Source organism: Molothrus aeneus, chromosome 9, assembly GCF_037042795.1.
Source record: "Molothrus aeneus isolate 106 chromosome 9, BPBGC_Maene_1.0, whole genome shotgun sequence".
NCBI classification, from domain to species: Eukaryota; Metazoa; Chordata; class Aves; order Passeriformes; family Icteridae; genus Molothrus; species Molothrus aeneus.
Window position 1 is genome coordinate 23767011 of NC_089654.1, and position 23189 is coordinate 23790199.

Sequence of the window (23189 nt, forward strand, 5' to 3'; positions counted from 1 at the left end):
GTCTCCAAAGCCAGCCCTGCTCCCCACGGTGCCTGCAGCACCCGGTGCTGTGTCCCCTGTGCCAGCAGTGGAGCAGGGGCTGTGGCTTTGCAGCTGAGCTGGGAGGAGCTGTAGCTCTGTTGGGAGACCAGACCAGCTCTGAGGTGGTCAGAGAGCTGCATTTGGGGACATCTTGATACCACTGTGCAAGGCAGGAGGCTTGGTGCAGACAGTGCTGCTCTTCCCAGCAAACTCTGCATGGCTCTTGTATCCCTTCCTTTAATGATTGTGGGATTTCCCTCCTGCCTGCAAACACCTCTGGAGGAGAGCTCCCTGTGCCTGCACACACAGGGACATTGGGTCACTCTGGGAAGATAGCTGTGACCACATCACCTCTGCCAAGGCTGTGAGAAGAGCAGATGTGTGCATGCCCTGGCTGACCTCAGGCCTAAGGTTTCCTGCTCTCTTGTGTTGTTTTTTTTTTTTTTCTTAAGCCGTTTTTAACAGAATTTTATTTTTAAATAAAAAAAAATCTTTATAAGCAATCTGTTAATCAGTACTGCATTACAGCCATTATTCATTGTATAAGTCCAGTTATTTCTTTACATAATGTGATGATGTGACAGCTGCTGGTGGAGTGCTGGGTGTCATGGATGACATGTGACATCCCTTCATCACCTTATTCCTGACTGTGGCCCCCTCAGTATGTGCCTTCACTCCAGCTTTTTTTGCCTTAATCTGTGGTCTTGCTGTCTGGGGCGGTGAACAAAATGCAACACTTGCAGTTTTTATGTATAAAACAGTATTTCTTATTTATAATAAAGTCTGAATATTTGTAACCCCTTATACCTGGGAATTCTGTTGAGTATTACTTTATTTTTTGTGGTAGGATATTGATAATGATGTGTCTCAGTTGCAAGATTCACCTCATGCTCCTTAGACACCCTGGTTTGGTGTGGGAACAAGGGAAAGGAAACTGGGAAATGCATGTGCTGGGATACAGATGCCAAGGATGATGGTTTTTCCTTGTATCCACTGCTCCACTGCATGGCTGTGATGGATTTTAAGCTGCTGGTTTTCCAGGGCTTAAAAACAAACTGTGTTGTTGGTGCTGATGCTGTTGGAGTGGCACTGTCTTCCTGGAAAGCCCAGAGCAACTGGGGGGAGTTTATTTATGCTGTAAGGGAAAAATCCTTTTACTAAACAGGTAGAAAAGGATAAGGTTCCTGGGGGAAAACAAAAAAAAACAACTGAATAAAGAAGCTGATTACTAGGAGCTGTCACAAATCTGGGTGCTCTGTGTTGTTCCTGGGTCTTGTCTCCCAGAGCCTGGCCTGAATGAAGCAAATTTTTAAGGACAGATTGCAGTGATAAGAGATAGGCTGTTTTCTGCATTCACACTTGTCTTACAGCTCCAGCTGCATTTCTGTTGTTTTTCTCAGCAGAGGAAAGCACACAGGTCTCATTAACTTGTATCAGAGCTAATCCCATCTCAGCTGGTAAATTCTTATTTTTTTGCATGTCAGTTTGTGTACTTTCAACCTTTCATTCTTCGGTTGTCACTAATGAATTTGTTTTCTAAAATATGTCTTTTTTTGCCAATGTTTTTGTGAAGCAAATCCCAGCTGGTAAAATCTGGCTGAGGTTTCAGCTGGATTGTGGGGAGCAGTCAGGGAGAGCAGACAACTGGGTGGTGGGACAGTCCTGACCTTGCATGGGCTGTAGGTTGACATGGAGCCTCTTACCATTTTGAGGTGAAAATGCTTAGATTAGGAAGCAAGTCTGTGTTCTTTATTTTATCTTCAGGATTTTTATCTCCAGAAGATAAAGATTTTTTTTTAGGACTTTTTTTGGTGGACATTATGCAAATGTGCCTCAGAGGTGATCTTGAGCATGAGCCTTGCAGTCATGTGGTTTTCAGAGGTACTGCTGGAGGACAGTGGAGGATGACAAGAGTAACCTGAGTAGCTACTCAGAAACCTGTTACAGGGAGGAGCAGACCCAGCTCCAAGGGACTGTGATAATGGCTTACAGGTTCCCAAACTGTTCTTCCAATATTTTAAAGCCCAAGTAGAGATGCCCTCCTTGGATACTCTCTGCTCAGTGTAGCCAGTGCCTGACCAAGGTGGGTGAGGAGGCACCTTGCTGAGCAGTGACCAAGCCATGCTCTGGTAGCCTTTATTCTCCTTCAGTTCCCTGTGTTTCTTCTCACTGCCCAGGTTCAAGCTCCATCTTCTCTCACATGCTCTCTGGAGAAGCAGGAGGCTGGCAGGGGGCCTGGTGAGAAGGTGGCAGTGGGGAGGGCTTGGACAGACCTGAGCTGGCTTCCCTCTCATTTTTGGGAGGACAAGATATTGTTACAGGTTATAAAGTGCTGGGAACAACTGCCTGGAGGGAGATGTCTCTGGTGTGTTTGTGTGGATCTGAGCAAGTGGAGGAGGTCATACAGCTGTCACACCAAGCTGGCAGTGTCCTGTGCTCCCCATCTACAGCTGTGACATGCTGGACCATGTTCTGGTTAGTTATCTTCTGTAGTTGGCTGCTGGCTCGATACCTCCAGTGCCCCCATCCCAGAAACATCAGGAATGCCATGTAGAAGTCATCCCACAGAGGGTGGCCATGGGGACAGAGAGGGGAATGGTAATTCCCCTCGTTGCAGTTGGATGGCAATGCCTCCTCCCTCCATCCCTGTTTGTCCCAGCCCTCTCTGGGCCGGGCAGGGCACAGCAAGGCAAGGCCAGACTTGACATTCCCTGCTGTGCCGCTGCCCTGCCCCGCCTGCTCCCTGCCGGGGATCCCTGCCTGCCTCTGCCCGTCCCCTGCAGCTGCTGCCTCAATGATCCCTGCTCCAGCTGCCTCTGGCTGGCAGCAGGACTTGTCCCAGGGCACCCCAATGTCAGAGGACAGACTGAAGTCCAGGCTCCATTGCTGCAGTGGCGTTCGGTGATACCAGCAGGTCATGGTCACTGATTTTGCACACCGTGAGGAAATCCCAGAGGATTTCCTCCTGGATGATGTGGCAGATCTGATGGGCCCTTGCAGGAGGAGGCTTGGGGATGCAAGGGTTGACCTGGGCTGCAAGGGCTCACAGCATCATGCTGTTCATCTGGCATAAGTCACAAAAATGGGTTTTCTCCCTTGCTTACATTAGTAAAACCATCACTCCAGTTTTTACACATCCATCACTTTTCACCAGCAACCATCAGCAAAATTTAGATTATTGTGTTGTTTCAGACTGGTTTTGGAGTGGTTAATTCTGCCACAGCCACATCCTCAAGGACTAATGAACTTGTGAGCCACAGTGGTGTGCCTGCAGGAGCAGCTTTTTTGCCTCTGTTGAGAATGAGCATAAACCATCTTCAAGAAGGACTTTTCTTGTGTTGCAGATTGAAAGACAGGCTTTCCAGTGAAACAAAACTGCTTCATTGCAGTGTCTGATGAGCACAGCTGTTCTTTATACCTTCCTTTGCTTACACTTATGTTTACTTTAAAAGGTGAAACATCTGTGGTAATGCTGTTGGTGTGAGACCTTTTCTAAAGGGTGCTGCCATAGGTTGCAGTGGGACATTTGCTCTGTGGAGGCTGGTGGGCAGCTGCTCGTTCCAGATCAGATGTGTTTAGAAAATCAGGGCCCCAGGAAATACATTCTTGGTAGTCTCATGGCATGTGGTTTCCAGAGGTCCTGTTGAAGCATAGGCAGATGGCAGGGTGAGAATAGTCTGAGTCAGCAAGCAGAGATGACTGAGGAGAGAGCTGTCACGGCCTTGTTTGCACAAGTGGGGTGGCAAGGGTGAGATAAATGGGGTAACACAGAGGAGACAGATAGGGGAAAAGCTTCCTGCTGGGGAGGGCTGGTTTTCCAGGAGAGAAGTCAGCCAGGGATGTGGTCTGGGTGGGGTCTAAGGGAGCTGCTCTTGTGGACCATGCTGCTGGAGATGACCTTCCTGAGCAGAGGAGGAAGGACACAGCAGAGGTGTTGTGGGCAGGTGATGTACTTAAGAGCAGAAGGGATTGTGTCTCCTCAGAGGTATGAGTGGATCCTAAGAACTGCTGAATTGGTGGGAACACCAAAAATAATTTTATCTAATCTAAAAACTAGTAATGAAAACCAGATAAAAGAACATCAGATGCCAAAACCCACCACGCCACTATTGCTTTTGGGAAGCAGTGTTCCTTGTTGTGAACTATATTAGGATCCACCAAGTGAAATGAAAAGGAAACCTTCTGTTTATAAAAGTTGACTCAAGCAGCAGAGGCAGGTACAGTTGGCAAAGGGAGGTGCAGAGATGTGGTGTGTTTGGGCTGGCTGTGCCCATGAGATCACCAAGAGCCAGAGGAAAGCCCTGTGAGTCAGCTCCAGGTGTCTGGAGTGTCTGGAGGCTGCTGGGCAGTGCAAGAGGCTCAGACAAGGAGCTCAGTGTTAATCACCCTGCTCTGTCAGGCCTGAAGTGAGCAGCATGTCACACCTTGGATTGAGTTTGAGTCCCTAATGCAGAAGGGGACCTAAAAGGCAACTTGAGTCTCTGGGGATGCACTTGTTAGGTGTTTTCATTGTATTCAAAGGTGCTCCTGGACCACTCACAGTCACTTATGACATTAGGAGTCTCATGGCATTGGGCAGGGGAGCTGCAGAGATGGGGGCCCATCCCTCACTGTGCCCCTCTGATGGGCTGCTCTCACAGGGCAGGAGGCTGTGCTGGAGTCCTGCTTGTCCTGACGTGTGCAGGATGTGGAGAACCCCTGCCCCCAGATTTCTCTATTTCCCTGTAGAAGTGGTCATGTCCACCTGCAAGGCAAAGGCAAGGGCTGAGCTGGAACTGGCCTTCATGCCCCGTGTGGCTTGTCAGCTATCCTTGAGAACAATGTGCTCATGGACCTGGGTCTGTGGAGCCTGGCATCTTCCTGGCTCTGTCAGCAGCCTCAGAAAAGTGTTTCTCCTCTCTCTGTCTCCACTCCTCATCCTTTTTCTAGCATAAAAATGATGTAGTGGGTGAGGCAAGGACCCATCTAAGCTCATTTTCCATCACGGGAGCAAAAGCAGACAAATAGGTGTGATAACTTCCACCTCATTTCTAGGTCTGGGGATTTCCTGAACTTGGTGATTATCTGGCAAATCCCAATCAATCTGCTTTCTGGGCATTTATTCAAGCTGATCTTGGTCTCTTTCCATCCCCAGTCCTGCTAGTCCCCTGAAACGAGCCCTGCTCTTGCAGGTTGTCTGGCTGGACCTGGCTTGCGAGCAGGCAGCCCCCATCCACCCTCCCCGGGTTCCTGTGAGCTCATCCTGTTCCACTTTGTTCCCTGCAAGCCTCTGGCGTGCCCGGACAGCCCGGCTGTCCCCAGCCAGCCCCGCGGTGGGGCGGGACAGGCAGGAGGGTGGGCAGGAGCTGCAGGGGGGTTGGATCTCCCCAGGGGGGTGGGCAGGAGCTGCAGGGGGGTTGGATCGCCCCAGGAGGGTGGGCAGGAGCTGTAGGGGGTTCGGTCTCCCCAGGAGGGTGGGCAGGAGCTGCAGGGGGGTTGGATCTCCCCAGGGGGGTGGGCAGGGGCTGCAGGGGGGTTGGATCTCCCCAGGAGGGTGGGCAGGGGCTGCAGGGGGGTTGCATCGCCCCAGGAGGGTGGGCAGGAGCTGCAGGGGGTTCAGTCTCCCCAGGAGGGTGAGGATGCTCGCAGGGAGTGTTCGGGGTGCTGTGCCCGTCAGTGCCCCCGTCCCGCTGGGGCCGGGCTGCCTGCGCTGCCTGGGCTGGGCTCTGCCGTGAGTCACAGGCGCTCTTCCTGTTGGGAGTGACTCAGGTGGGGCAGCGATAAAAAACGCCCCAAAAAAGGCACCGACCTGGCAGCGGTGCGGAGCCCCGCGGACGGGCCCTGCTGCCGCTGCTGCTGCCGGCGCCAGCCATGGCCGAGCGCTGGCTGCTGCCCCTGGCCTGCCTGGCCCTGCTGCCCGCGGCCCGCAGCGCGCACCGGGGACAAGGTGAGCCTGGGGCCGGGCCCGGGATGGGGCTGGGGATGGGGCTGGGGCTCTGGAGCGGCTTTTCCTGCCCTGCTCCCGCCGCAGATCGGCCGGCAGCTCCCCGTGCTGGGAGCTGGAAGCTGCCTGGGACACCCTGCTAGGGCACTCTTCTCCTGCCTTCGGCATTGGTACTGGATCTGAAGGTGCTTCTTAGTTTTCCTCCGAGGTTAGTTTTCCTCCACCATAAATAATTTTGTCAGTTTTTGTCAGTTTTGCCACTGGCATCCCCTTTCAATAACTTATTTGTATGCAATTACCTTCCTGCTGTCGGTGTAGAGCTTTGCTCCCGGGGTGGGATGCAGGTGTGAGCACAAGCATCGCCCAGGCAGTGGCTGATCTGCCCATCACTGCTGGAACCAAATCCTTCCCCGAGCTTGAAGAAGAGCATCCAGGATCCAGTTTGCTGTAATAATGAGGTGGTGTTTGGATTTTGTGCGAGTCCGTGGAACTCACAAAGTGCCACAGTCCTGCTGCATCCTAAGGGAGACAGGAGTCTCCTGCTGTCCACAGCTCTAAAAATCCAGCAGATCCTCTGGCACATGCAAAGCTCATGGAGTGTAGAGTGTCATGGAGGGAGATTTAAACATGTCCAGCCCATGGTAATTCAGCTATCCAAATTTCAGTTTCATTGGCCTATAGTCTGAAGATGGGTATGTTTGGGCAAAATCAGGTTTTCTCATATATTTTGTAAATACTGAGTGATTTTGTAAATACTGAGTGATTTAATTTTTTTTTCACCCCAGTACTGATGTTCTGAAATAAGCTTTCTGGGCTTGAAGTTAAATTTTATCAGTTTTAGGTTTGGTGCAATGGGAAGTAAGTGCTGAATAAGTGTTTTGGTTTGGGTTTTTTCAAAAGAAAAAAAAATCTGTTTTGCTGTACACGCTACTTGGGTTAATTATTACATCACTCTAATTACATCTAAGTTTTAAAATACTGATATCAATTCTTCCTCTGCTCCTTCCTGGCAGTGTGTGGGAGACTGCTGCTTTCCCAGGGACTCTTGAACCTGTTTCTGTGTGTATGTAAAGCCAGTGGTCAGTAACAGCTGTGATTTTATGGTGCAGCATAAAAATTTGAGTGGGTTCAGTGGTGTGAGTCCCCTGATGGAGCCCTGGAAGCCCCAGGCAGATCTTCCTGCAGTGAGAAACTGTGAAGGTGGGCAGTGGGGACAGCCAGCCCTGGAGCAGCAGATGGCCCAGCCTCGTGGGTCACTGTCCCAGGAGCACAGAGCAGGGAATGGCTCTATTGACATGGAGCCTTCACTGCATGCAAAGCTCTGTTGTTCTCCTGATGGAAGGAGGGATCTTTGCAGGCTGGGTCATGTGGACAGGGCTGTTGGATCCTCACAGACCTAGGGCCACCCGCATTGTCTGGTTTTGTGAATTTAAGGAGACAGTTTAAGAAGCCTGAAGCTGCCTGTCTCCCTCTCCAAACCCTTCTGATGTGAGAATTCATCTGAGCACGGCCATCAAGCACTTTTCTTTTTCTTTTTTGCTTTCTTCTTGGGTGGGAGCTGGGGGAATGACATCCTGCTGGGTGTGTGCCATGGATCTCCTGCATCCTGACATAGCACTGAAGAAACCCAGCTGCAAAACTTTTCCTCCAATGGAACCTGGTTTTTTCCATGGGTGATCTCAGAGCAGAGTCTCGGGGCACCTGGATAGAGAAGTGATCCTCTCCTCAGTTGGTCCTCATCCTCCAGCAGCTCCTTCCTGCTCCATCTCGTTATCAATTCCTTGCTCTTGGTAAGGATTAGCCTGCCTGAGCTGCTGGGTTTCTGGGAGAAGACCAGGAGCAGGCACACCAGTGCAGTGGTGGCACTAACCTGCCACAGTGTCTTAAATGGCTTTGAATCAGCGGGACAGGAATTTGTTCCAGGGCTGGAGAGCTGGTTCCTGACATGCTGCAGCAGCAGAAACACTCCAAGAAAGGTTTTCCTTCCCTGGGGGAACGGTGCTCATGCCTGTAATTTAGCAAGCCAGTAAATCCTCTGGATTGCGTAGACGTAGGGTGATACATGGGTGGAGTTCAACTCAAAGATCCTTATTTGTCCTTCCAACTTGAGATCTAGCTGGAGTGTGGAGGGATGGGGAGTGGGATCAACCCAAGTGGGATCTTTCTGCTGTGAAGGTGAGCACAAATACTGGAAGAAAGTCTCACACTGCTGCTCTCCCTTGGTCCTTTGTGTTGTCCATGCCCTTTGGTGACTGCTGGTGCTCTCTGAGGCTGGAGTTGCTTTCCCAGACCCTAGAAGCAGGAACTCTGAGCCCACAGGTCCCCTCCCAGCAGGCTAGGGTGGCAGAAGATCTCCTGAGCTCGGTCTCAGACTCCTGCAGCCAGATCAGGAGGGAAGAGCTGTGCTTGCTGAAGTTGGAAAAGCCTCTCTCGCTGTTTGCTGGCGCATGAGGTCACCTCTCCCCTTGGCAGAGGCGCTCCTGAGTGCCTCCCTCTGGAATGCGGCGCCCATGGGTGTGTGGGAGGGCGGCGCCCAGGTGCGAGAGGAGAGCGGGAGGCTTTGCCTGGCCCCAGGAATCACGGATGCAGAGCACAGGGACGTTGTGCCCTGGGGCTGAGCTGTGCCAGAAGAGAGCTGGGAAGGAGGAGGAGGCTCGGTGTGTACGAGTACAAGGCACTGTCGGTATCCATGCAGCAGGATTCTGCCCAGTTTGGAGCTCTCTCCACCTCCTGTGCTCTCAGAGGTGACCTGGGCAGGGGTTGGGTAGCTGGGAATGGCCCTTCCTCGCCCAGGCAGTGAGCAGAGCTCCTTAGAGGGAGGTGGAGGCTCCCATGGCAGCATCAGGGTGGTTTGGAGCAGTTCTTCAGCAGGCTCTGTGCCCCTGAGGACCTGGCTTTTCCCTTGGGATATTTCTCCTGCCTGTCTTTGCCAACCATTCTCTTGGCTGTGCCTGCTCTCTCCAGTGATCCTGAGGAGCATGTCTGGAGTAAAGGTCCTCAGGATTAAGTGCTCCAGTTCTGGCCACGGAGGGATTGCCAAGTAGGTGCAAGGTGGCTTCAAGGGAGCAGCTGGACAAGGCAGTGGGGTGCTGGAGCAGGCACATCTGGTGAGATGCCCGAGTCTGATGACCAGGGGGATCATCTGTCTTGGCTGTAGAGGAATGCAGAATCTCATGCCTGTTCTTCCTGCCATCCCTCATGCAGCAGTGTGGGCAGCTGCAGCGTTTCTCACAATGAGGGAGGGTGGGGTCCAATCCCACCCAAACCTTTTTTGTTAATCTCCCTGGTGGCTGGCACTCTTCCACCCAGCTCCTTGGATCAGAGACCACTCCCCATCACCCTGCACTGCAGACCTGGCTGGGGGAACCTGGTGGAAGTTGGTTAAGCTTTTCCTACTCAACTCACTCCTGGCCAGGTGAAACAAAGGATAACCTCAGGAAACTTTCCCTTTTCCCTAAAGTCTTCAGTAAGGTTACCTGTGTTTTTCTTAGGACAAGACTGGGGTTTTTTTAAACTATCTCAGCTTATTCAATGTCCTGCTTGTGTTGCAAGACCTTTGGAAGAATGGAGAACAGCCCTGGCAGTGCTGTTGTGTGGATTGTGGCTGCTTGGCTTGGGTTTGTCTATCCTCAGCAGTGAAATGGGGCATTCCTCCCCAGTGTGGGGATGTGGACACTGGTGGCACTGGGTGGCTGATGGACACAGACAGGGGGACAAGCACAGAGATGTGGGGCAGCAGCTCACTGTCGGCAGGGCGGGAAGGGGAGGTTTGCAGCACCTGCACCCTGCTCCTTGCCCCTCAGGGAGGGATTGCTGCACCATCTGAGACGTGTCTCTGCTCTCCTCTCCCCAGTGTGTGACTGCAACGGGATGTCCAGGCAGTGCATCTTTGACTGGCAGCTCCTGCGGGACACGGGGAACGGGTTCCGCTGCCTGGGCTGCCAGGGCCACACGGAGGGCGTGCGCTGTGAGCGCTGCCAGCAGGGCTTCTATCGACAGCACGGGGGGCTCTGCTGCCTGCCCTGCCTCTGCCACCCCTGGGGTACGTGCACAGCTCCTGCCTGGCCTCAGGGGGCTCTGGGCACCTCCTGGGCAGGGCAGGCTCTGAGCCCCTGCCTACCAGACCAGGTTTCAAGACCCACCTGCCCTCTGAAATAATCACAAACTCACAGAGTGGTGTGGGTTGGAAGGTGCCCATGCCAGCCTCTCCCTCCTGTCTCTCTGCAGGTTCCCTTGGCCCACAGTGTGACAGCGATGGCCGGTGCAGCTGCAAGGCTGGAGTGATGGGGGACAAGTGTGACCAGTGCCAGCCGGGCTTCGAGTCCCTGTCCGAGGCAGGCTGCAGGAGGAGCGGGCAGTGAGTGCTGCCACCATCAGTGCCGTGGGGCCAGAGGGAGGGCCAGCCTCCAGAGCTCTCCTGGGGCCTGTGCTGGCTGAAAACAGCCCCTGCAGGGGGGGCAGGGCTGGTTTCATAGCAGCTCATGGACAACCTTAAGCCAACCATGCCAGGAGAGAGTGGGTTTGAGTGAGGCTGGACCTTTGTGCCAACCTGTAGGGCTTGGTGTCCTGCTACACCATCAAAATCTGAACTTAGCCGCTCTCTGAGGTGGTGGTTTCATTACCCAGATAACGCCCAACAAGCTACAACCCTTAAAACAAAACCTGCCCATTGTGGGGCTGCCTCATGTTGGTGCCACTCACAAGGAGATGTGCATGCAAAGATCAACCCCTTCCTTTTCAAGAAGCATTGTTTAAACACTTTTAGAAATGTTTCTGATCTGGCTTCCTCAGCTGTGTCCTCTTCTTCCTCACCTCACCCTGCCATTGCTCCTTTGGGGCTGCTGGCAGGCAAAGGGTGTTGGGCTGCCTGCAGTCCTGGCCTGGCCTCCTGCCCAGGCCTCCCCGGGGTGCTGCTGCTTACTGGAGCTCAGCCAAGGTCTATTAAACTCAGCCAGGGTTTATTAAGCTCAGTGGAGCTTCACTTTGCACTTGAGGGTGGGTCTGATGCTCTGGGATGCCCTGGAGCAGTAGCAATGGGCACTGGCTCAACCTGGCACCCACAGAGCGGCAGATTTTGGAAAGAGGTGGCTGTGCAGCTTATTTCCCCACTTCTTGCATGGGAATGGTATCTGGGAGGGTTCTCTGCTGTCTTGTGTGGTAGCAGGAAGCACTGAGCTCCCAGGCCAAACTGGAATTCCAGGTAGAGGTTGCTGCTGTGCCTTTGCAGGAGCCTGCAGTGTGAGTGTGACCCGGCGGGCAGCGTGGGAGGCTGTCACTCTGGCCACTGTGTCTGCAAGGAGAGTGTCACTGGGGAGCACTGCCAGAGGTGAGGGGCAGGAGCATGTGCTGGACACTGCCTGGCACAGCCTCCTTCTCTCTGCTGTCACTTCCCAAGTTCACCAAGTCTTAGAATGGTTTGGGTTGGAAAGGATGTTAGAGCTCATCTCATTCCACCCTGTGCCATGGGCAGGGACACCTTTCACTATCCCAGGTAGCTCCAAGCCCCATCCAGCCTGGCCTTGGGCACTTCCAGGGATGGGGCAGCCACAGCTTCTCTGGGCATCCTGGGCCAGTCCCTCACCACCCTCACAGGACAATTTCTTCCCAGTATCCAATCTAGCCCTGTCCTCTGTCAGGTTGAAGCCATTGCACGTGCCCATCTCACCATCCTAGCCCAGTGACGACCTTAAACCCTGCTGATGGCTGTATTGCATCACAGGGATGGTTGTGTGGGCCAGTAAGAGGAGAAAACAACTTGAACATTGTCACCTTCTTGCATTTTCCCAGGTGCAAGCGACACTTCTACAACCTGGATGCCAGGAACCCTGCAGGATGCTCCCCCTGCTTCTGCTACGGGCACTCAGACACGTGTGTCAGTGCGGACAACCACAGTGTCCACAACATCACCTCCACCTTCCAGCAAGGTGAAGCCCAAGCAGGACATCCCCATGGCTCCTGGGGATGTGTTTGTTTGCCATCCCTTCTCTTCAGTGGGCTGGAGGAACCACGTGGTTCACAGCCCTGCTGGAAGTCAGCCTTGGGCTGTGCTTGCTCCTTGGGTGCTCATCCAGCCTGCCTGTGGCTGCAGCAACCTTGCTGTGATGGGATGGCTTGGTCACAGGCAGAAGTATAGTCCAAGGGTTGAGGGGAGCACAGGATTTCTTCATTATGTCTTTCCTGCCACTTGGAAGGAAGTCTCTGTGCCCAGCCAGGCTGATTTACAGATGGTGGGCACAGGGACAGCTGTGCTGCCCCCTCAGAGGTTGGGGTGGGAAGTTGGAGAGTTTTGATAAGACACAGCTCAAGAAAGTTGCTGGAATCCTGGAAACACCTTCCCTGTGTAGGCTGACTGCTCCTTGTTTGTGCTCCAGGTACTGAGGGCTGGCAAGGGATCCATGAGAGCGGCTCCCCAGCCCAGCTCCAGTGGTCCCCACGCCACCAGGATGCCTTCATAGCAGCAAGGACATCGGAGCCAATATACTTCATGGCACCTGGTAGGTGTGGGATCAGTGGTAGCCAGAGTGAACCCTTTGCTTGCTCTGATGCCATGAACTGAGCTTTTAGAGGAAGGAGAGATTTTAAGCCTTTGATTTTCCCTCTGCAGCAAAATTCCTTGGGAACCAGCAGCTGAGCTATGGTCAGACACTCTCCTTTGGTTACCGCCTGGACCGAGGGGGCCGGCAGCCATCCCCACATGATGTGGTCCTGGAGGGACATGGCCTGAGAATCACTGCCCCCTTCCTGCCCCAGGGAGAGGTCCTGCCCTGTGGTGTCAGCCACATGTACACGTTCAGGTAAAGTGAGAAGCTGGGGTGCTTGGGGCAGGGGGAGCAAGAGTGGTTGAGGCTTCAAGGAGGTCCTGGGTTCAGCTGTGGTCCCTTGGTAGTGACAAATGGCTGCCTGGTTTGGGCTGGGTGCATCTCAGGTGCTTCTGTCCTGGATAAGGAGGTTACTTTGTGAGAGGGGCAGGAAAAATATGGCTTGAGTTTGGGTTGTGTTGTCAACTCTGGATCAGTTGCATGCATGGAGGTCGTTGCCCAAAGCCTTGAGCTCCCAGGAGGGAGGTGGGCGAGGGCTGTTGTGTTTTTCGGAAGAGGCATCTCAGCTTTTTGAAACCAGTTCCACTTCCCCCCTCTCCCATGGCAGGCTGGACGAGCACCCAAGCAGCAAGTGGAGCCCGAGGCTGAATCACTTTGAATTTCGCAGGCTGCTGGGAAACCTGACAGCCCTCTGGATCCGAGCCACCTTTGGGGAGTACAGTAAGTGCAGAGAGAGCTGACAAGGCTGGCTTCTCCTGGTTGCTGGAGATGGGTACAACTTTGCTAACATTTATTAAAAGATAAAAACAGTAAGTGTTCCAAGGGGGCAGAATTAAACAGCAAAGAGATTGAGCAGGATAGCAACAGATGTGGCTGCTCCACTTGCCCCGTGGGCACTGCAGTGGAATGTGCCCCCTGTGCGGGTCCTGGCTGTGGGGCCGGGCGGGTGGAGCCGCTGTCCCCGCGGGTGACTGGCCCTACTCCCCTGCAGGCACGGGCTACATCGACAATGTCACCCTGGTGTCAGCACAGCCTGTCCCCGGTGTCCCGGCCCCGTGGGTGGAGCGCTGCCAGTGCCCGGCGGGGCACCAAGGGCAGTTCTGCCAGAGCTGTGCCCCTGGATACCGCAGAGACACCCCCAGCCAGGGACCCTTCAGCTCCTGCGTGCCCTGCCACTGCCAGGGGGGAGGAACCTGTGATCCTGACACCGGTAAGAGACGCCAGCACCACCATTCTGTGCTTGTGGGCTGGATGGGAGTGCAGGGAGGCTGCCTGAGAATAGGGGCACAGGGGAGTCGAGACTGCTGGCTTCACAGGAATTTCTTAGTGGAAGTGTCATTAGATGTTTTAAGGGGCTGCCCAGGGAGGTGGTGGAGTCATCGTCCCTGGAGGTGTCCAGGGAAGGACTGGACGTGTCACTCAGTGCTCTAGGTGGGGATCTGCCACAGGTTGGACTCAACAGTGTTGGAGGGCTTTTCCAACCTTAATGACTCTGTGATTCTGAGATTCTGTCTGTGATCATGAATCTGTGACTTGGGTCTGAAATGTGGGGACCATCCAAGACAAAACTCCCCAGAGCCTGGAAGCACTGCAGTCAGATGCATTTGGAACAAATTGAATGCATGTAGGAGAAAGAAAAACCATCTCCTGCTGCCCAGATAGCAATATTTCTTCACTGGTGACTTCTTATTTGAAAGTTAAGCATGGCAGTGCCTCAGGCTGGACAGAGCTTGATCAACCTGGTTTAGTTGAAGAAGTCCTTGCCTGTTGCAGGGGAGTTGGACTAGATGACCTTTAAAGGTCCCTTCCAACACTAACCATTTCATGATTTTATGTGGTGCATGATGTGGGCATGGTGGGCATCTGAAGAGATCTCATGGAGGTTGCTGGACCATGGGTGCTGTTGTTGCTGTGGCTGCAGTGGAGGACAATGTCCCACTGGGAATGTGAGTAAACAGCCCTAAGCCCTCTCCTTGCTCCTCCAGGTGAATGTTACTCAGGAGATGAAAACGTGGGCAATGGTGCCAGCTGCCCCTTCGGCTCCTACCGAGACCCCCGGCAGCCCCACAGCTGCAGGACCTGCCCCTGTGGGCCTGGCCAGGGCTGCTCCATGGGGCCGGGTGGTGAGGAGATCATCTGTGACCACTGCCCTCCTGGAGCTGCTGGTAATTCCCTTCTGGCTTCTGCTCTGCCTTTTCATACAGGTCTGCTTGGAGTGGGCAGATCCACACCATCCTCTCAGCCCAGCTTGCCTGTGACACTGCCCCTCCTGGGGCAGTGGGATGTTTGAGCCCCAAGGGCTGGGTAAACACAGCAAGATCTCTGGGAAAAGTTCTCATCTAAATGTAACATGGGTGGAGAAAGGATGGGTAGGAAAGGGAGGCGAGCAAAAAATAAGGAAAAAAACAAATAAGAAATGACTTGTAGAAGGTCAGCTGTGGCACCCAGTTTTCAAGAGCATGTGTGGGGCATTGTGTGTTGGCCGTGGTGGTGCTGACAGAGGAGCAGCTGTGGTGCCAGCCCTGATGGGGCTGAACACCCCCGTTTCTGTGGGGCACAAGCAGCGAGTGAGCCTCTGCCTCCCGGGCACAATCATTACCTTCTGCTCATGTCTCCTTTCCCAGGTGCCAATTGTGAGCACTGTGCTGATGGCTACTTTGGAGACCCAGCAGCCTCCCAGCCCTGCCAGCCGTGCCGCTGCAATGGCAACGTGGAGCCCAACGCCGTGGGCAACTGCGACCGCCGCAGCGGCGAGTGCCTCAAGTGCATCCACAACACTGCTGGCTTCTACTGCGACCGCTGCAAGGACGGCTTCTTTGGGAACCCCCTGGCCTCTGACCCCTCAGACAAGTGCAGAGGTGAGACCCAGGTGCTGTCTGAGCTGGGGATGAGTAAGAAAAGTCAGTCATGACTTTGGAGTGGTTTGATGGGAAGGAGGATGCTGGGAAGTGGGAATGGTGAGCAGGAACCAAAGCACAGGGCTGAATGGTGGGAGGAAAGCAGGGAGAGATGTGCTGTGGCTTGAGGTGGGGCCAGGCTCCCCTGAAGCTGTGTCACTCTGACCTGCAGCCTGTAACTGCGACTCGGTTGGTGCCGAGCCCCTCAAGTGCAGGAGTGACGGGAGCTGCATCTGCAAACCTGGCTTTGAGGGTCCCCGCTGTGAAGAGAGTGAGTGCCCAGCTTGCTATGGCCAGGTGAAAGAGCAGGTGAGCATCTGTGCCAGCCCCAGGGCCACTGAGCAGCAAGGAGTGCAGTGATTTGCTCACCCTCAGGGTCTCCTCCTGTTCTCCTCAAGCATTTATTCCTGGTGCAGGTGAAATGTGAATTCAAGCCTTGGCTTTGTACCTGATTCAACTGATCCTTTGTGTCCCATCCTAAAATGAGCCTTCATTTTGGTCTCTGTCCTCAGGCCTGACTGTGGCCCTGGATTCCCCCTGGTTGTTCCCCCAGGGGTTAGTGGGGTTAGTGTGGGGTTAGTGTGGGATTAGTGTGCTGCTGGCTGATGCCTGTCTGTGGTTGCAGGCGGAGCTGTACCTGCAGCAGCTGGCAGAGCTGGAGCTGCTGCTGTCAGAGGTGCGAGCTGGTGGTGGGACCAACCAGGAGCTGGAGGGGAGGATGCTGGTGGCTGAGGAGATGCTAAGGACCATCCTCAGGGAAACCCTGAGCCTTCAAGGTACCACCTGCCCACTGCCCTGGGATGGGGCCATCTGGGCTGTGTCAGGGAGGGTTTGCTGCCTGGGCCTTTTTGCACAGCAGCGAGTTTCTCTTCAGCCTTTCTCTTTCCTTCTCACCAGCCTCCGACAGGTCTCTGGAAGGCCGTGTGGCCAGGATGAAGGGACAGGGGTCCAGCTCCCAGAGTCGCTTGGATGAGGTCAAGGCAACAGTGGAGAGACTGAGGTCTCTGGGCAGGCAGTATGAGAGGCAGGTGCAGGAGACACGGCAGCTGCTGGAGAGAGCCAGGCTGGACCTGGATCGCAGCGGTGCTGCTCTCCTTCGGGTGGTAAGAGCATCCCGTGTGACACGCTCCTAGTTCAGCTCAGGGATGGAAAACATCTACAGAGGAAGCAAGGATTTAAAGAATTACAGATGTTGTTTTGTGAATGTGGGTGTTCTGGTGGTCCTTTCTTTGGGGTCAGGACCTTGAGAGGAGCTGGCTGGGGTCTTTGGGGGCGGTGGAGGTTTAACATGCTGTAGTTGCCTCTTTCACTGCCAACTTGGATGGAGAGCAGGGAAGAGCATTCACACCTCTCTTCCTTCCTCCCTCCTCAGACCATTCCTGCTTCAAGCTTTCCCGGGGGTTCCAATCAGTTCTTGCTGCTGGCCCAGGAGGCTCTGAGACTGGCCAACAGGTGAGTTGCTCCCACTGTTAGCCAAGAGAGAGGGGAGGAGGACTGAGATCCCGCTAGGTGCCCAGAAGGTCTTTTTGGGGGGGTTCTGTTTGACATCTACCAGCCCTGGAGCAGGGGAAGATACAGCTGCTGGGCTGTTTTTGCTGCCCTATAGACTTATCCTCAGCTGTCTTTGAGGATGTAACTGGATGTGATTTAGAAGCATCTTTGGGATCAGAGTTTCCCCTTGTATATCCAGTTGGAACAGAGAGCTTGTGCCCTCCCCAGTGCTCCTCTCTCCTTGGGAGATGCAGGAGGAACAAGCAAAATACAGGTCTCCTTTGCAGACATGCTGTGTTTCTCGGGGAGGGAATCAGTGAAGGCAGCAGTAAGGGAAGCTGGTGGAGGAAACCTGGGTGGGAGCCCTTTGTGACAAGCCCCCTCTGTGCTCTGCAGGCACACACAGGCAGCCAATGCCATTGACCAGGCTGCCAGGGCAGCACAGGAGGACGCCCGGCAGGCGCTGGAGCTGCTGCGCGCGGCCGCCGGCGGAGAGGGCACCGAGGGCTCCCTGCCCGGGCTGCCCAGGAGGTGAGCACTGCCTGCCTTGGCCTCAGTGTCTTCTGTGTGCACCTCCCCATCTGAGCTGCAGAAATGGGCAGCTAGAGGCAGGGTCTCAGGATCTCTAGCTGGCCACAGTGACCCCGAGATACGTTAGAAAGTCTCTTTTCCCAGTCCGGCACTCGAAGGAGGAGTCAGAGCTCTTCATTTCTCAGTCTCAAGGTTGTTTATTGTTCCTTATCTGTAAAATTCTTTCTCCTGTCTGGCTGAGGTCGGCTCAGCAAGACAGTCCAGGCACTCTGCCTGCCCCCAGGCAGTGTTATCTTTTTATACTAAAAACTAAGTGTACAATATTTACAATTACTTTCCAATACCTGTCACCTATGTTAGACAGTGAGCTTCTACTCTAAACCAATCTAAAAGTGCCATCACAGCAGAAGATGGAGGCTAAGAAGAAGAAGGAGAAAGGCTGGACATGCCCAGATTCCTCCATCTTGCCTCCTGAACCCCCATTCTAAAAACCTCAAAAAATCTGTATTTTCACCCTGTGATAAATTCACTATCATTCTACTTAAACTTTCATGGCTTGTAATTCTTCATATAAGGTTGGTAATTGTTTTTTCCAAGGGCTAAATCAAAGGCACAGGGGTCTTGGGCTCTGTGCCAAGGTCTCTGAGCCCCCTGGGCAGGGACTCGAGTCCTCCAAGGCAGCCAGAGGAATATCCTGGGTTCTGACAGCAGGGAATTCACTGGCATGTCTGAGGGGTGCAGATGGAGGGTCAGCAGCTCTGTGGAGGGTTTGTTTCCCACCTCACAGCCCTCAACGCTCCTGAGGACTGCCTGCAGCTGGGCAAACATCACCACATGTGTGAACAGGCTTCTGAGGATGATTTCCACATGTGGTTGAAAATCTGGGCTGGGTTTAGCCCAAGGGAGAATTTAAGCCCACGGTGTCTCCTTTGGTCAGACTTGGCCTCTCCAGAGCCCACCATGGTGGTGCTGGGACTTTGCACACCATGGGTGGGATGTGAGCAGCAGCCTTGAAGGAAGTTAAGAGGTTAAACAGGGATGTGCAGGAGAAAACTTACAGTGGTAGGGCAGGGATCAGCAGAGCCACCATGGAGCCTTGTGAGGGTTCAGCTGCATGAAACAACCTCTGATTTTGGAGCAGGAGTAAGGAGCCAGCAGATGCCCTGCTCATTGGAGGGGCTGGCATGCAAGGAATGTTTGTAATGGACTTTTTGCGTGTGATAAATCTGCATGGAGCCCTGGAGAATGTGAACAAGTCAATGCAGATGGTGGTATTAATGCTGGGGTGGGAGGCTGGCAGCTTGGCTGGTACCAGGCTCTCCAACCTCACATCTTACAGGTACCAGGAGCTCAAGTCACTGGTTGGAGGCCTGAAGGCTGATGCTGATGGAATGGCCTCTAAGGCAGACACGGCTTATCAGGGCAGCCTGGTGCTCCTCAGCTCCCTGTCCCGCCTGACAGAGATGGACATCAGCTCCTTTCAGGTGAGGGCTTTGTGCCTGTCAGGCCTGGAGATCCCCTTTTGCTCTTCCTGATGCCCTCCCTGCTTATCCTACCACCAGCTCAGCCATTCCCAGGGCTCCATCCCTCTTGGAGAGCCCCTAGATAGGCATCTTCCTACCCTTTTTCCCCCTTTTCCCTCTGGTTCCTGGTGGGCACTGGGGAGCTCACTGTGTCTGTGTTTCAGGAGGAAGCCTCGAGGCTGAAGCAGGACTCAGGTGCCCTGCTGGCCCTGGTGGACACGTCCCTGTCCCAGTACCGGGGCCTGCGGAGCCGCGTGGGGCAGTGGGAGCAGGAGGCCAAGCAGCTGCTGCAGGGGCAGGAGGGCCAGAGAGCGGTAAGAGGCTGGCCAGGGCTCATCCCATGCCCAGCAGGAGCTGCAGCCTTGGGGGGTGCCTGTGGCCCCACCACTGTCCTTGTCCTGCTGTCAAAGGCAGCTCTGCCTGCCTGCTGCAGGATTGGGCCCTTCCTTGGGGCTGGGCTGCAGACCTCAGCGTGTGCAGGGAGCTGCTGGTGCAGGCTCTCACCTGCACAGCTCCTCCATGTAAGGCAGGATGAAGGTCTGCTCCTGCAAAGATTAGAGCTAAGATGACTTGGGATAGAGCTGGAGGTGGTTGAGGAGCACGGGCACCAGCTTCTGATGGCAGCTCAGCCTGTGGTAGCCTTGATTAAGGGACAAGAGCAAGCATTTGGGAGCAGACTCCAGCTCCTCCCAGACCGCTCTGGGAGCGTGTGATGCTGCCACACCATGTCCTTCACCTCCCCTTTGTGTCCCTTGGTGCATTGCAGAAGCTGACGCAGCTGCTGTCCCGAGCCACCCTTGCCAGGAGCACAGCCCTGCAAGCCGTGAGCGCTGGCAATGCCACCTTCTACGAGCTGGAACAGATCCTCAAGAGCCTCAAGGGTAGAATCCCAGAAACCCTTCATTTTCCTTTCCATGTGGGATCTCACAGAGGTACTATGGCTTCATTTCCACGTGTGTTTCTTCCAGAGTTCAACCTGCAAGCAGATGACAAGAGGAGGCAAGCCAAAGATGCCATGAGGAGGCTGCCCATTATCAGCAGCATGGTCACCACTGCCAGGGAGAAGACAGACCGAGCCAAAGGGATTGTGGGCAGTGCTGCTTCTGAGTCAAAGGCAGGCAGCAGCGTGGCAGAGGAGGTGAAGGAAATCACCACGGGGATCCAAGAGGTGAGGACAGACCCTGGTGCTATTGCTGGCAGAAAAGGATTTGGAAGGGGAAAAACATGGAAGAAGAGGAGATGGTTAGCAACCTCTTGGTGGACCCCTTGGGCTGATTTTTGAGCTGAAGTTTCTCTACAGTGGGTCCTGCAGATACCAGTTTGGCTGTAGGTGATCTCTGCAGACACATTTCTTCCATGAGGATCTCTGTGGCATCTCACTGCAGCCACCTTCCAGTGACCAAGGGGGTTTTTTTACTCCTGCAGCCAGAGTCACTGGCAGACTTGTGATGTCCCAAAACTGGTGTTTGTGGTGTTTGTAATCCCTGGGGAATTACAGCACACCTCCCAGATGTGTGTTGTAATTCCCCAGGGATTTGCTGATGTGTGAGGGAGGGATTGAGCCATGAGCATAGAAACATCTCTCTGGAGCAATTGGTGGGAGAACATGAGCACAGCTTGTGATTTTTTGGATCCCTTGTAGAAGGAACCACTTTCTACCAGTTCCCCACTCCAGTGCACCCAGAATGATTTTGGTTGTGTTCTGCCCTCTAAAAGTGCCTTTTCCTCAACACAACACCAGGAGATTGCCCGGCTGAGGGAGGAAGCCAACAAGACAGCTGATGGCGTCCTGGCCCTGGAGAAGGCAGTGGCCACCCTGCAGCTGGAGGCCAAGGAAGTGGATGAAGCATTTGAGAGGAAACTCTCTGAGGCTGAGGCAGATGCTGCTGTGATAGAGAAGGTGGGTCTCCATCTCCCTTGCCTTGTCTCCTCCCCTGTTGGCTTGTGGGCTTGATTTCACCTTACAGCTCCTGCCTTTCCTCCTCCAGACAGCTCAGGAAGCTCAGAGGGTCCATGACAAGGCTGGCCAGGCAGGGGCAGCTGTGCAGCAGATGCTGAGTGCCCTGGAAGAGCTGCTGCGGCTCATGAGTAGGTTTTGTGATGCCTCTGTGGGGTGTGGATGGAGACAGGTCCCCTCTGGGGTCTAGGCAGGGCTTCTGGGAGTTTAGTGGGAAGCTAAATTATGTGATGCCTGTGAACAGGCAGGGCAGCAGGGTGGGGATGAAGTATCTGGGAAGATCTAATTCTCAGCCTCCATGCGTGCTTTCCCATTCCTTGTTTTCCTTCTGTGCCAAAGACCAGCCTGGTGCTGTGGATGAGGATGGCCTGAGGCAGCTTGAGGAGAACTTCAGCAAAGCCCAGAGCAGAAGCAAGCAGCTGAAGGTGGAGATGTCAGAGCTGGAGCAGACGGCTGCCCTGCAGAAGGCCCGGGTGCAGACACTGGAGAGCAGCATCGATGGCATCCTGGCTGATATTAAGAACCTGGAGGATATCCAGAAGAGCCTTCCTCCAGGCTGCTACAACACAAAAGCCATTGAATTGCCCTGAGCCAGCTCTGGAAAGGCTGCAGCACCTGCCAGGCTGAAGGCAGGAGTGCCTCCCCAAATCTGGCAGAACTGGCTGTGTTTGTTGTGTTAAACTGATCCTTACCCTCAAGATCAGCGTGGCACATGAAGTTCACAGTGTTCCACTGGCCCTGGAAAGTCCCTAATTTTTCCAAGTGCTCCGTCCCTTGCTCATGGGAGGAAGGAGACTCCTGGTTTGTGAAGGTGCTACTGTTTGAAGAACAGCCCATTCCTACAATATATCTCTGAGGTGTCAGCCTTGTGAGTTTGCACAGTGTGGACCCTGAAGCTCATAACTGACAGGTTCCCATCACCTGTGGCTGCCCTGTCCTGGTCCAGCACACACAGAAGGACTGGGGTCTCTGTTGAACACTGCCACCACCAGCTCCTGCTCCTGTTCTCCATGGGGTTTCCTCACCTTTGGCAGTGACAGGGAGCAAGCAGCATGAGAGCCTGCTGGGGGAGATGAGTTCTGAGTTGTGGCACTGGTGATGCTTCATGTGGTGTCTCCTCCCAGGCTGGCAGTCCTCCCCTTGCTGGGGGTGGTGGTGTGCTGTGGCTCTTGTACCTGAGAACCCCATCCCATTCTGCTGCAGTGCCTGTAACCTGATTCATTAGTTTAAAAATATTGAACCTGTCTTGAATGTGTCTCCACCTCTGGTTTGGTGCTGCCTGTTCCTCCCTCATGGTGTGTTTGTCAGAGGCCACCATCACCACTACGGTAGCTCTCCACAGGGGTTTCCCACTGTTCACCTCAACAGAGCTTGGATGAGGCAAAGACCACAGTGCTCCCTTCACTGCAGCTCTCACGTGGGTCCAGCTGCATTCTGGGGCACTGCACACTGCTCCCACCTTCCTTCAGATGCCATGCAGGGGAAAATGTTTCAGGGGAAATAAGTGCCACCAGATGCTGGAAGCTGAAGCTCTGGTGAAGCCCTGTCCTGCATGCTGGTGAGAGAGGAGGTCCCAGATGGAGAAGGACACTGGGGACTCACCTCTCCTTATCTCTCAAGTCTCTGATAAAGTGGTATCTGATAAAGCACCATCCATGCTTTTGCTTCATGATATACCGAGTATTATGTCTGCTTTACACTTTTATTTAAGTGAGATGTATTTTAGCCCCTGGCATGTGTCTCTTCTCCTGTTCTACAGCATAGGGACAGCTATTAGGGAACCTGTTTTTCCATGAGTTGGCTTTTTTGAAAGGTAGGTGCAGGCACACAGTGTGTGGTGGTTGGGAGTGGGGCTGGCCCAGCCTCATCCCCAGTGGGTGCAGCTGTGAGCAGCAGGTGAGCAGCACTGACAGCAATGAGCCATGGAGTGCCCAGGGGCACTGAGCAACCACCAAAGGGAGCAGAGGGCACACAGGTGCAGGGCATCAACAGGAGGGGATAAAAGGCTGGGCCACAGAACAAGAAGGGCAGAGCTTGCAGCCTTCTGAAGTGGTGAGGTGTTGCTCTGAATGGGTTGAAGCTTTCTGAAATTGCACAGTGATACTCTGTGTACTGTGGCTGTCTCAACTGCGACAGGTAAGAGGTCAATAAATGATGACTACTCTTGGCTAGATCTTGCTTATTGCTTTCTTTTTCAGGCTTCCTCATTTGGGGGGATTTGGCCATGGGTTATCCCAGCAGTGCAGGCATTTCCTCTCTTGTTCTGACTCAGTCTTGGGGCTGTTTTAAAATCACACCAGTAACATC

General features: G+C 54.0%; 1 protein-coding gene across 1 annotated transcript; it reads left to right on the top strand.

Moving 5' to 3' along the window:
• The first annotated feature begins 5871 nt into the window (after nt 1-5871).
• LAMC2 (laminin subunit gamma 2) lies at nt 5872-21472 on the top strand. Its single transcript, XM_066555503.1, has 23 exons — nt 5872-5947; nt 9798-9986; nt 10172-10301; nt 11172-11270; nt 11732-11868; nt 12316-12438; nt 12549-12738; nt 13091-13203; nt 13475-13693; nt 14469-14648; nt 15108-15341; nt 15553-15689; nt 16006-16156; nt 16278-16483; nt 16753-16832; nt 17268-17402; nt 18742-18886; nt 19090-19239; nt 19692-19806; nt 19894-20093; nt 20667-20825; nt 20914-21013; nt 21222-21472. The coding sequence occupies exons 1-23, from the start codon at nt 5872-5874 to the stop codon at nt 21470-21472; spliced, it is 3519 nt and encodes a 1172-aa protein (XP_066411600.1).
• Nucleotides 21473-23189: the final 1717 nt, after the last annotated feature.

Coding starts and splice junctions, on each gene's coding strand:
- LAMC2 (XM_066555503.1), top strand. CDS start 5,872: ATGGCCGAGCGCTGGCTGCTGCCCCTGGCCTGCCTGGCCCTGCTGCCC. Junction 12,739..13,090: donor AGCCACATGTACACGTTCAG/GTAAAGTGAGAA, acceptor CTCCCATGGCAG/GCTGGACGAGCACCCAAGCA. Junction 17,403..18,741: donor CTGCCCGGGCTGCCCAGGAG/GTGAGCACTGCC, acceptor CACATCTTACAG/GTACCAGGAGCTCAAGTCAC.